Source organism: Rana temporaria, chromosome 2, assembly GCF_905171775.1.
Source record: "Rana temporaria chromosome 2, aRanTem1.1, whole genome shotgun sequence".
Taxonomy (NCBI): Eukaryota; Metazoa; Chordata; class Amphibia; order Anura; family Ranidae; genus Rana; species Rana temporaria.
This window is the reverse complement of record NC_053490.1, coordinates 449,431,027-449,443,463: the sequence shown is the minus strand read 5'-3', so window position 1 is coordinate 449,443,463 and position 12,437 is coordinate 449,431,027. Positions and strand designations below refer to the sequence as shown.

Sequence of the window (12,437 nt, the reverse complement as noted above, 5' to 3'; positions counted from 1 at the left end):
TAGCCAACTGAAGGGCGGGTTTTTCAATGTTAGCAGATATATTTGTTTAGATGTGTTTGAGTTTTGTGAAAAAATGCCACCTCCACCTTAGCAGCACTGCCCATCATTACAAAATATGCCCCCTTCATGTAGGCATCCGCCACTCACACACGCCCATTGTTCTGTCTCAGCACCGGCAACTGCTAGACAGTAAAGCTGCGTGGCAGCACACCCATCGTGAACAAATTAGCCCCTTGCAGACTTGCACGAGCATCGGGAGCATGTGGCACAATGTCAGCTATTGTGCGCAGGCGCTGTCTACAGCTGATCATAAATTCAGATGTTTGGTGGCTCCGTACTGTGTATGCGCAGTTCCAGTCGGGCATTTCTTGACAGCACACTGGTGTTTCGTCAGATTAGGCGACCCGTCAGAATGTGTAACGAAATTGAAGTTCTGTCGCCGCCATCTTGCTACACCCCCCCCCACCCGTCTACAATAAGGATACACTGAGGAGTGGGCAAGCGGACATCTTGTTACACCCACCGGAGTTTTACATTTTACACTCATTTTTAACAGTAACTGAGTTTATATGGAGAAATACAGTACTTACAAGTCTGTGTGAATGTTTAAGAACTGAGCTGAGAACTTCTGTCCAATTAGCCAACCTGTGAGATTAGCACACTTGCCGCAGCTTTTAAAATTCAACATCTAAACAGTACGACGGAGTTGTAAATATTGTATTTTACAATAGAAACTCAGTTTACAGTTAAAAAAAAAACGTATATGTTGCAAAACTCTGGTGGGTGTAACAAGATGTCTGCTTATCCCCTTCTCAGCGTATCCTTACTGTGGAGTGCAGGGTGTAGCAAGATGGCGGCGACGAAGCGTCACTTCCTTACAACGGCACACCTAATCTGATGAAACACCGTTATACAGGATTATATACTGGACCAAACTTATAAATACACCGCACAAATCTCAAAAATACAAAACTGCAGCATACGACATTCTGAAGAATCGTGTAAGAGAAGAACTCCCCATATCTCCCCGTTTTTGCGCCAAAAGAAACATCGTGTGTCATAAATCCCTTCCGCCAAACTAACCACACCCATTGAAGACACTTCCGCCAACACAACAACAAACTTCCGCTTCCGGTGCTTTTGTTTATCTTCCAGTTGAAGACGATTTCGGTGGAGAGACTCCTCTCTAAATTGTACGGGATTATCAAGCGTGCAGAGCTGCGATGGCTGCAGCGCCAATGGAGAGCGGTAAGTGTGTGCGGAGTGTCTAGATACCAACAGCGATATGTAGGAGGGTTGTCCTTTGGTCTCATATTACAGGGGACCTTCCTACTATTTATGTGTGTATCTCCCTCCTCACCGATTCATCCATTACAGTTACTTCCTTGCTCTCGGGGGGGCAGTTTATGCAGAGCTGGAGCCTAGGAGGATCGCCTCTTCCATGGAGAGCTGGAGCCCAGGCTGATCACCCCGGAGGATCTCGTACTCCTTAGAAAGCTGGAGCCCAGGCTACCCCCCCCCCCCCCTAAGAGGATCTCCCATTCCATAGAGATCTGTAGCCCAGGCTGATCACCCTGGAGGATCTCCTATTCCATAGAGATCTGTAGCCCAGGCTGATCACCCTGGAGGATCCCCTATTCCATAGAGCGCTGGAGCCCAGGCTGATCACCCCAAAGGATCTCCTATTCCTTAGAAAGCTGGAGCCCAGGCTAACCCCCCCCCCCCCCAAGAGGATCTCCTATTCCATAGAGATCTGTAGCCCAGGCTGATCACCCTGGAGGACCCCCTATTCCATAGAGCGCTGGAGCCCAGGCTGATCACCCCAAAGGATCTCCTATTCCTTAGAAAGCTGGAGCCCAGGCTTAACCCCCCCCCCCAAGAGGATCTCCTATTCCATAGAGATCTGTAGCCCAGGCTGATCACCCTGGAGGATCTCCTATTTCATAGAGATCTGTAGCCCAGGCTGATCACCCTGGAGGATCCCCTATTCCATAGAGCGCTGGAGCCCAGGCTGATCACCCCAAAGGATCTCCTATTCCTTAGAAAGCTGGAGCCCAGGCTAACCCCCCCCCCCCCCAAGAGGATCTCCTATTCCATAGAGATCTGTAGCCCAGGCTGATCACCCTGGAGGACCCCCTATTCCATAGAGCGCTGGAGCCCAGGCTGATCACCCCAAAGGATCTCCTATTCCTTAGAAAGCTGGAGCCCAGGCTTAACCCCCCCCCCCAAGAGGATCTCCTATTCCATAGAGATCTGTAGCCCAGGCTGATCACCCTGGAGGATCTCCTATTTCATAGAGATCTGTAGCCCAGGCTGATCACCCTGGAGGATCTCGTATTCCATGGAGCGCTGGTGCCCAGGCTGATCACCCCGGAGGCTCTCCTCTTTCATGGATATCTGGTGCTCAGGTTGATAATTCAGGAGCATTTCCTATTCTAAGGAGAGCCCAGGCTGATAACCCCGGAGGATCTCCTATTCCATACAGAGCTGGAGCCCAGGCTTAACCCCCCCCCCCAGAGGATCTCCTATTCCATGGAGATCTGGTGCCCAGGCTAATCACCACGGAAGATCTCCTCTTTCACAGAGAGCTGGAGACCAGGCTGATCACCCAGGAGGATCCCCTCTTTCATGGAGAGCTGATCACCCAGGAGGATCTCCTCTGATCACCCAGGAGGATCTCCTCTGATCACCCAGGAGGATCTCCTCTGATCACCCAGGAGGATCTCCTCTGATCACCCAGGAGGATCTCCTCTGATCACCCAGGAGGATCTCCTCTGATCACCCAGGAGGATCTCCTCTTTCATGGAGAGCTGGTGCCCAGGCTGATCGACATGTAAGATCTCCTATTCCATGGTTGGCTGGAGCCCAGGCTGATGACCCTGGAGGATCTCCGATTCCATAGAGAGCTGGAGCTCAGGCTTTACCCCCTCCCCCCCACACAAGATAATCTCCTATTCCATGGAGATCTGGTGCCCAGGCTAATCGCCAACGGAAGATCTCCTCTTTCACAGAGAGCTGGAGACCAGGCTGATCACCCAGGAGGCTCTCCTCTTTCATGGAGAGCTGATCACACAGGAGGATCTCCTATTTCATGGAGAGCTGGAGCCCAAGCTGAACCCCCCCCCCCCCCCCCGGAGGATCTCCGATTCCATAGAGAGCTGGAGCCCAGGCTGATCGCCCCGGTCAGGCTTCCAGTTAGAGGTGCAGGATGGCTCTGAGGGCTGCATCAGCATTCCTTACATTACAGTGCACCCTCCTTATCTTGTGCTGCTGCTGGGAAGAAGCTGGGGGCAAAACTAGGAAGCAGGGTCTGGAGGAGGGCTGGGGTCAGCTTCTGGCATCTACTGAATGCTGAAAACAGGTGAGGCAGACACTAGGGGGTGCTGAAGCTGCCAAGAGGCGCAGGATCTGTAGGCGGTGGTCCGTCCTCAGGACAGGAGGGCAGAGACGAGCCTCTCCATGGCTGTGTAAGGGGGGGTCACGCAGCTGCAGGAGAGGTGCGAGGGACACATGAAATGGCCTGGAGGGTCGAATTTGGCCTGCAGGTCTTGTGTTTGATACATGTGGTATACATCTAGCTCCAGGGCTGCACCATGGTACCAACACAGAAAGCAATCGATATCTGCCCTGCATTGTAGGTGGTCAGGAGAAGCTTTGTGGCAACCTTATTTTATATTCTCCCCCCCCCCCCCCCCCCCAGTGTCCAGAAGTGGGCTGTAAAGTGTATCATAAGGCACACCCCTTTTTTTTGGGTGGAATGATGAACGGTTAGAGATCCCTTGCTAGGTCTGTGTTCCTGTATATGTCCATTAGTGAGATTCATTCTAATGGGACACAGAGGACAGAAAATGAAGGGTGCTGGATTGTATGTCACCACTCCACACCGTCGTACAAAAAGAAAATAAATACTGCAGCCACCACATCTAAAGATCGTTCAGCTGCAATATATTACATTTTGGGTTTAATGCTGCTATAAATTGGTATCACACATGTAAGTAATGATGACATTTCCTTTATTTCTTCTTTCAGATGAACAAGCCCGATATCGGTTCCAGTTGGAATTGGAGTTTGTTCAGTGCCTTGCGAATCCGAATTACCTTAACTGTAAGTATATTATGGAAATTGTTTCCCAGTCGTGTCTATTTTGTTCATTTACAAATCATAAAGTGGTGGAAATTTTCTTTTAAAGGATACGTTCACCTTTACAAAAATAAAAAATGATTGCACATTTTTTTTTTTTGCAGGTAAAAAAATATATGCATTTATTGTTTTATAATGGACCTGTAAAGCATTTCACCCACAATCAGCAGATCGTGGTTGTAATGCCATGGTCCTGCAGAATGTCTGTTTCTGTCTGGCCATCCCTCCGATATGGCCAGACAGTTGCACTGTGACACCAAGACCTAATGAACTACCACAGTGCTCAACAGCGCCATGGTAGCTCAATGAGAACCTTGTCATTTTCCCATTCACAGAACACCTAATGGATAATGTGGGCGGAGCCCCAAACGGCTGCGTTTTTGGCAGATTGTGACAGCTACAAGGGGCCGGGGGATCTTGATCACAGAGATGGCGCAGAGTGTATTATGCTGTAACAGGCATATTTGAATGTATCATATTACAATGTGTCAGTGTGGAAATGTTCCGCCCTGACCTCAGGAATGGGAATATCAGTCATAGCTGAATTCTGCTTGGTTGTTGTGTATTAGTGCACATTTTTCCTTTTTGTCTTTTTCTAATGTTAACTTTTTGTGTGCAAAATGCCATTGCTGCCTTCTGCTAGAGCTAGTTGCCTGACGGTAAATGGCTTCAGTACTTTGAGTGAATAAAAATTAAGTGTAGTTATAGCCAAACTTTTTTTTTTTTTTTGGACACTGTGGAAGGGTTAGACTGTTAGGTTTTCATTGCTGTCTGTTTTCTGGTTGGGGAGAATTACTATTTCTATTTTTTTTTTTTTTGTATTGTCACTAGAACAAGGGGCAAGGGTAACTCTTTCAGGAGGGTAAATCTAAAGCCCCATACACACTATCAGTTTTCCTGCAGGTTTTTCTCTTCAGGTTTACCAAAACCATGTAGTGCAAGGGCCTGTCTGATTGCATACGAATTAAAACTCTTGAGGTTTGACCTCATATTAGATGGTTTTGGTAAACCTGAAGAGAAAAACCTGCAGGAAAACTGATAGGCCCGGATTCACAAAGCACTTACGCCGACGTATCTCGAGATACGCCGCGTAAGTGTAACTATGCGCCGTCGTATCTGTGCGCCGTGCCCACAATCTGAGATACGCCTGAAAATAGGCTTCATCCGACCAACGTAACTTGTCTACGCCATCATATCGTGGGTGCATATTTACGAGGGGCGCATTTGCTGCTCCCATTGATTTCCTATGCAAATGAGGGAGATATGCCGATTCACGAACGTACTGGTGCATAATATACGCGGTTTGCGTAAGTCGTACGTCCAGCGTAAAGTTATTCCCCATATAAGGGGTGCAACTCATGCAAAGGTATGGACCAGGGAACACAGCTGTCGTATTTTACGTTGTTTAGGTAGTACGTGAATATGGCTAGGCGTAGGTCACGTTCACGTCGTAGGCAGTGATTCAACGTATCTTAGGCAGTTGTTTCGACATGATTCTGAGCATGCGCACTGGGATGCGGCCACGGGACGGCGCATGCGCCGTTCGTTTTAAGTACTTCTATGGCGCTTGGCCCATCATTTGCATGGGGTCATGCCTCATTAGCATGGCTCACGCCCACTTCCACCTACGCTGGCTTGCGCCGAGGAAACCCAGCGTAGATTTGAGTGCGAGCAAGTGCATTGTGAATCCACTGCTTGCCTCTCTGCGCTACGTCGGCGTAGCGTATATTCGATACGCCGGCATAACTATGCGCCAATGTATGTGAATCCCGGCCATAGTGTGTATGGGGCTTAAGAGTGGGGACCCCTGTTCAGGTGTCTTTCTGCATTGGGCTGGTTTCACTCCATAACGCAGGGCGCTGCAATGCAACTTTTTACATATACAGTACATTACTATGCGTTGTGGTAACACATCGGAATGGGCCCTTATTTTTCTGGGTCCGTGACTCAAACTACTGAAGTCAGATGGGGTAGGCATGACAGCCAGGCAAAAAAAATAAAAATCCTTAGTCTTAGAAATGTTGCCAATATTGAAGGTATGAAAACCTATAGACGACAAGAAAAACATGACGGAAGTTCTAACCCATCCTGTATCTAAGCTAAGGCTTTACAAAGAACGTTTTTGGCTGGACTTGCACCTTTATTCTAATTTTGCTCTGAACTGGTATTGATCTGATATCTTTTGTAGAGTGATGATTTTAACATTCTCTTTATGAAGTGCTATTTTCTTCTGAGTACGATCATTTAATTTTATTGTTGCCTTCTCTTTAGTCCTAGCACAGCGGGGATTCTTCAAGGACAAGTCATTTGTTAATTATCTGAAATACCTTCTTTACTGGAAGGATCCCGATTATGCAAAATATTTAAAGTAAGTGTCAAATCTCTTTTTAGTACTTCTATCATTTTGTGTGTGTGTGTAGTTACTGTACTTTGCATTGTGTGCATAGGTGGAATTGTCAGTACCAAAGTGAGATCGAATTCATACAAAGATGGCTTGTGTCTGTCACAACCAAGGCTATAATATTGCCTGATTCCTGAAAGATGTGTGTATGCCAGGATGGAGCACTCTGTAGTGTCACCCGCAGGGATGTTCCTGCCCCAGATCTACAGAGTTGTGCAGTCAGTTAATTGGAGGGGCACCAACTAATCTCATGTTTGCATACACTAACCCTTGTTTGTTGGTACCTGTAAAAGAGGAAACAAGATAGAAGGAAAATGTAACGTGCGACCTTTAATGAAATCAGCAAATCAAATATTTTAATGGAAAATCATTTGTGCTGTCATACTTCATTTTTATCTGCGGTTTTTGTATTGCTTATACCTGATATATTTTTATTTCTTGCCAGTAACTGAGGTTTAAAGTGTAAATTCACCTTTGCCAAAAAGCACACTGTGCTGTCTCATATGGGTATAGCAGCAGAAACTGGTAAGCCTACCTTCCAGCCAGGGCTAACTTTCTGTTTAAAGAATGGTAGCTTCCAAAAGGGAAGCTCTGTTTGTCTGCCACAGTGAACGGAGACACAAGTCCCCCCCCCCCCCCAGTCTTCAGGGACACTTCACAGGGCCCAGAAGACTGCTGCCCATTTACAAGCGCTTGAATAATTGGCTCGAGTGAGGACACTGTTGGATCCCTGGACAGGTAAGTGCCCTAATATTAAAATATTAGAATTTTTCTGGGGAAGCCTAGAGCTCCTCTTGACTAGTTGCTGACTGCCCCATAGCAGTTTTGCTGCTACAGGGTGGTAGCTCTTTACCCGATCCTGTGTGTGTGTGTGTGTGTGTATATATATATATATATATATATATATATATAATGTGTGTGTGTGTGTGTATAAGTATATAGATATGTGATCCACGCTCTCTGCATGTTCCCGAGCTGGGGGCACGCACACGCGCCATGATTTGCTCCAGTACTGATCACTTAACGTGTCCCTGCTTTTTGGCCTGGACCTGCTGATCAGTTCCAGTGAATCGGTGAACAGCATGTGCCTGTGCTCACAAAACACGGGCACAGGCAGTGACATGATCTCTCCTGGAGCCCTTTTCGCTTCCAGCGTGAAAAGAGGACAGGAGAGAGTAAACACTATGTGCTAAAGAACAGGGTGGCGCTCCCTCCTGTGGCACTGGTCCTGATGGCTGTTCCGTCCTGACAATAACAGGACAGAGCCATCACAGGTTGCAGATATTTTAAGAAGGGGTTGTTTTTTTTTATTTTTTTTTCAGCCTATTGATTTAGAATGTATTTGTGATTTCTGGTACATAACTAGAAATTCTTCAGTGGACATTTCATCATAACTAGCTAGTGAAACGGTGTGGTGCCTTCCTCTTAGAACATTACGATCAGTTCAGTTCCCAGAAATAAAGAAAAGCTAACAAACTCAGTAGGACCTCATGTCCGTGTTCCTGGCACAATACTGGTGCGAGCCTCTGATGCTGTCATAATGTGGGTGGACTGCACCAGGAAATTTCTCAGCTTAACTGTTTCAGAGTAGCCCTCCATTGGAACAAATCTTATTCTTCCCAGTAATGCTACCACCCAATAGTAGAATCCTATGACTGGATTTGACATATTTTATTTAATATTGTTAGGACAAGGACTTAAATATTATGTAATCTTCTGTCAAGCTGATTTCAACTCTATGGAAAGAAGCCAATCTTATTGCAGTAGTGACTCCTCCTTGATCAGAGGTTTAATATGGAGAAAGGGAGCTGCATAGCACGTTTCTGCTGCTGTGCTATCACTTTAGTTTACATTGACCGCAGCTTTTAAAAACACTCCTAGCTGCTATAGCCATGAGTGTTTCTCCTCGTTAAGCCGACTGTCACTGCCTGATCACTTCTGCCCCTTTCACACTGAGGAGTTTTTTAGGCATTGCAGCGCTAAAAATAGTGCTGCTATACCGCCTGGAAAAACTCCTGCCCCAGCCTTCTCAATGTGAAAGCCTGAGGGCTTTCACACTGAGGCGATGCGCTGGCAGGAGAGAAAAATCTCCTGCAAGCAGCATCTTTGGAGTGGTGAGAGGAGCAGTATGTATACCGCTGCTTCCCATTTAAAACCATGGGAATCCGTGGTAGTACCGCCCGCAATGCGCCATTAGATTTTTTTAGCCTGACTCATTGAATAACTCCTTGAACACTTAGGGGGGTACTGGTGGTTCACAGGACAATTCAGCAGAGGAGGGGGTGGAGCGGAGCTGACAAATTCATCAATCATCATCCAGCACTGAGCCCTGTCCTGCATCCTTGCAAGCAGAGTTACTCAGTGTGCTGTAAACAAAGTCCCTGACCATGCTTGCTGAACCACATGTCAGCAGTAAGGTGGATCTTGCGGCTGACTGCCTCGCTCAATGATGCCACACCATTGCCTTCCTTGTGATGGTACAGAACTGGAATGGCCTTATGTGCAAATAAATAGCGACTGGGAACCTGCCATTGTGGTACAGCACGTTCTGCGGAATCCACCAGATGAAAAGGCGAGAGTTGTAAAGCTAGCCGCTTTGGCGAGCTTGAATTTAGACACTAGGCATGTGGGTGGCAGTGGCTGTTTTTTTTATTTATTTTTTCTCTGCGATAGCTGGGACAGAGAAATTTGCCTGCTATAGTCCACAACCAGTATTGTGCTGCAAGGACCTGTGACACCTTTCCTTATACCATCAGCCCTGTCAGTGGAAGCTGCTGAGAGGTCATGAGTTATAGCAGGGGTAGACCTGTAGGGGAGGAGAAAAATTTAAGCTTGCAGGTGCTCTTGCCAATGGGCTGAGTAGTTAAATGCCTTGTCAAGCATGTGGTACCCAAATGGCTGGTGTTTTTGCCACACTTGAGGTATAGTTTGCAAATTGCAACAGCGCGAACGCCTGCACATGTGCTAAAAAAGGCCCACAGCTGAGCTTGTGGGAAGTGGGCCAGGAGATAACAGCTCCACAATGTGATGGAATAGGGTGGCTCCTCTCTAATCTTCCATGATGGCTGCCTTTTTGGCATTGTGCCTCATCCTCGCTTTCCTCCTCTGCTCTATCCGACACTCAAGTCAGTGACATCATCATCACCCCCTCCATCCTCATCATCACTGGAGCCAACTTGGCAATATGCTGCGGCTGGGGGAACATGACTGGCAATTAGTTGTTTTTCTCACCTCCCTACCTTCTTCAACCTCAGAACCAACATCAGGATCAAGTAATGCCTGTGCATTGTCAAGGAGCAAGTGGCTGATGCTGTGTTCAAATCACTCTGCTGACTCTTCCATGCATGATGCTGGGGCTATGGCAGGAGTAGCTGTGGACAAGGATAGTGCCTTCCCGGGCTCTCCTTTGCATTTAGGAAGCCTGAGACTGAAGCCATCGCTGGCTTACCATGACGCTGAACAGGTACCGGAACGTCCCTGATCATTTCTATAGTATGTGACATTGGACATGGGTATTAGAAACCAGAAGCGACGAGTATTTTGTCACTTTCAGTTTCGCAGGATGTAACCAAAGCCATTTTTGGTCTGGGAAAGGATCTTGGCACATTGATCTTGGTGTGGGTAGAGAAGAGATCTGGGGTAAAATATAATGGCCCAGATTCAAGAAGCGGTTGCGCGGCGCAAGGGCTTACTTGCTCCGGTGTAACGAGTGCTCCTGATTCAGGAACCTCGTTGCACCGACTGCAGCCTAGGATGTGACAGACATAAGCCTCCTTATGCCTTCACATCCCAGGCTGCATTCTTGCGTTGGCCGCTAGGGGGCGCGGCCTTTGTGATCGGCGTATAGTATGCAAATTGCATACTACCACCGATTCACAAAAGTTGTGCGGGCCCTGCGCACGCAAGGTACGGAGTTTCCGTACGGCCACTTTAGCATAAGGCTGCTCCTGCTAATAGCAGGCGCAACCAATGCTAAAGTATAGCTGCGCTTCCCGCTCGCGACGTTCACATTTTACGTCGTTTACGTAAGTGAACCGTGAATGGCGCTGGACGCCATTCACGTTCACTTAGAAGCAAATGACGTCCTTGCGACGTCATTTGCCGCAATGCACGTCGGGAAAGTTTCCCGACGGAGCATGCGCTGTTCGCTCGGCGCGGGAGCGCGCCTAATTTAAATGATTCCCGCCCCCGGCGGGATCATTTACATTAGGCAGCCTTACGCACGGCTGATTAACATATCGCCCGCGCAATTTACGGAGCAATTGCTCCGTGAATCGCGGGCAAAGCGCAATATTTGCGTGGGCGCAGAGAAAAATTTTTGCTCTTTGCCCACGCAAATATTGCGCGATTCTACCTGAATCTGGGCCACTATATGTACCTGTAGCAGGATGTTTACATTCCTTGTGATAGCAATAAGTGATCAAACTTTAAAAAAAAGAGAGAGAGACCTTACCTTCGTGCTTACATATGTAAATGGTCTTTGCACCACACATGTGAGTTATCGCCGTAAACGTTATAGCAAAAACAATAATTTAGCACCAGACCTCCTGTGTAATTTTTAAAAGCTTTGCCAATGGCAACGTTCTACAGGCGTAAGTAATTTTAAAGTGTTACATCTGTTTACTCACCATAACCTCATATTTTATCAAATAATTGGATATTATATTGTGTTTGTGTGCACTAGAATTCATTAAATTGTATTTCTTCTCCCCAAAAAAATGCAAATATCATGTGATCTAAAAAAAAAAAAAAAAATTTGCAAAACCCAACAATTTTATTCTGTAGGGCTTCTGCTACAAAAATTCTGCTCCTAATTATACTCTGCTTTGTTTTCCTCCAGGTATCCTCAGTGCTTGTATATGCTGGAGTTGCTACAGTATGAACATTTCCGCAAAGAGCTAGTGAATGCCCAGTGTGCCAAGTTTATTGATGAACAGCAAATATTACATTGGCAACACTATTCCCGCAAGCGTATGAGACTCCAGCAAGCTCTGGTAGAGCAGCAACCACAGAACAATGCCATTGGGAAATGACATGCCTTCATTGGCTGTATATACAGATATTACGTACTGTTACAGAATGGAAATACTGGCGCCCATTGGCGATAAATGGACTTGAACTTCGCATCACTTTGTTACCCTCGATAATGTCAATCTCTCTAACATTCTGCATAGCACGTGATGTCATTAGTGACGACTGAGCAGATACTGTTTTGTATATTACACTACTTTTCTCCAGCACATGAATCTACTGTTACTGGCACACCATGCATGATCCAAACTATCTGCCCCGAAAGGTTTTGTTAGAATATTGGCCAATCGTGTTCCGCCCCCTTTTTCATATTGAGGGTTGATACGCCCGAATTCAGGTTTGGGTGGGTGCTGCCTGGATATTCCTCACCACCTTTCTATAACTCTTAGGAATTCAACTTTTAACATCGCTAAGCATTCCAGTACTTTACAACATTCTGTGTGACGTAGAATAATTGGCAAGCCAATGAGGTGCAAGATGGACTTGCAATGAACAGCGCTCTAGGGATTCTACTGAACAGATAGCCAGATGAACACAGTGGGACTGGCTTACTAAAGGCAAATAGACTGTGCACCTTTCAGTTGCTCCAGAGCTTCGTAAATGAGGTGAAGCGCCACTTTGCAAAGAATACCTAATCGCATGCAAGGAAAAAAAAAATATATATTTTTTTTTCTCAATGCATTTCTACTCAAACCTGATTTGATGATGGAAGTCAGTCAGAGCTTCCCTCTCATTTAATAAGCTCAACTGCACTTGCATGGTCTATTTGCCTTTAACCACATCACCCACTTCCTAACCGGGCCTTTTTTTGCGATATAGCACTGTCGCTTTAACTGACAATTGCGCAGTCGTGCGACGTGGTACC

General features: G+C 46.6%; 1 protein-coding gene across 1 annotated transcript; it reads left to right on the top strand.

Annotated features, from left to right (window-relative positions):
* The first annotated feature begins 1,102 nt into the window (after positions 1 to 1,102).
* Positions 1,103 to 11,905, top strand: MED31 (mediator complex subunit 31). The gene is made up of 4 exons (XM_040338479.1): positions 1,103 to 1,248; positions 4,030 to 4,104; positions 6,412 to 6,508; positions 11,382 to 11,905. Exons 1-4 carry the CDS (start codon positions 1,224 to 1,226, stop codon positions 11,572 to 11,574), a joined length of 390 nt encoding a protein of 129 aa, XP_040194413.1. The 5' UTR covers positions 1,103 to 1,223; the 3' UTR covers positions 11,575 to 11,905.
* Positions 11,906 to 12,437: the final 532 nt, after the last annotated feature.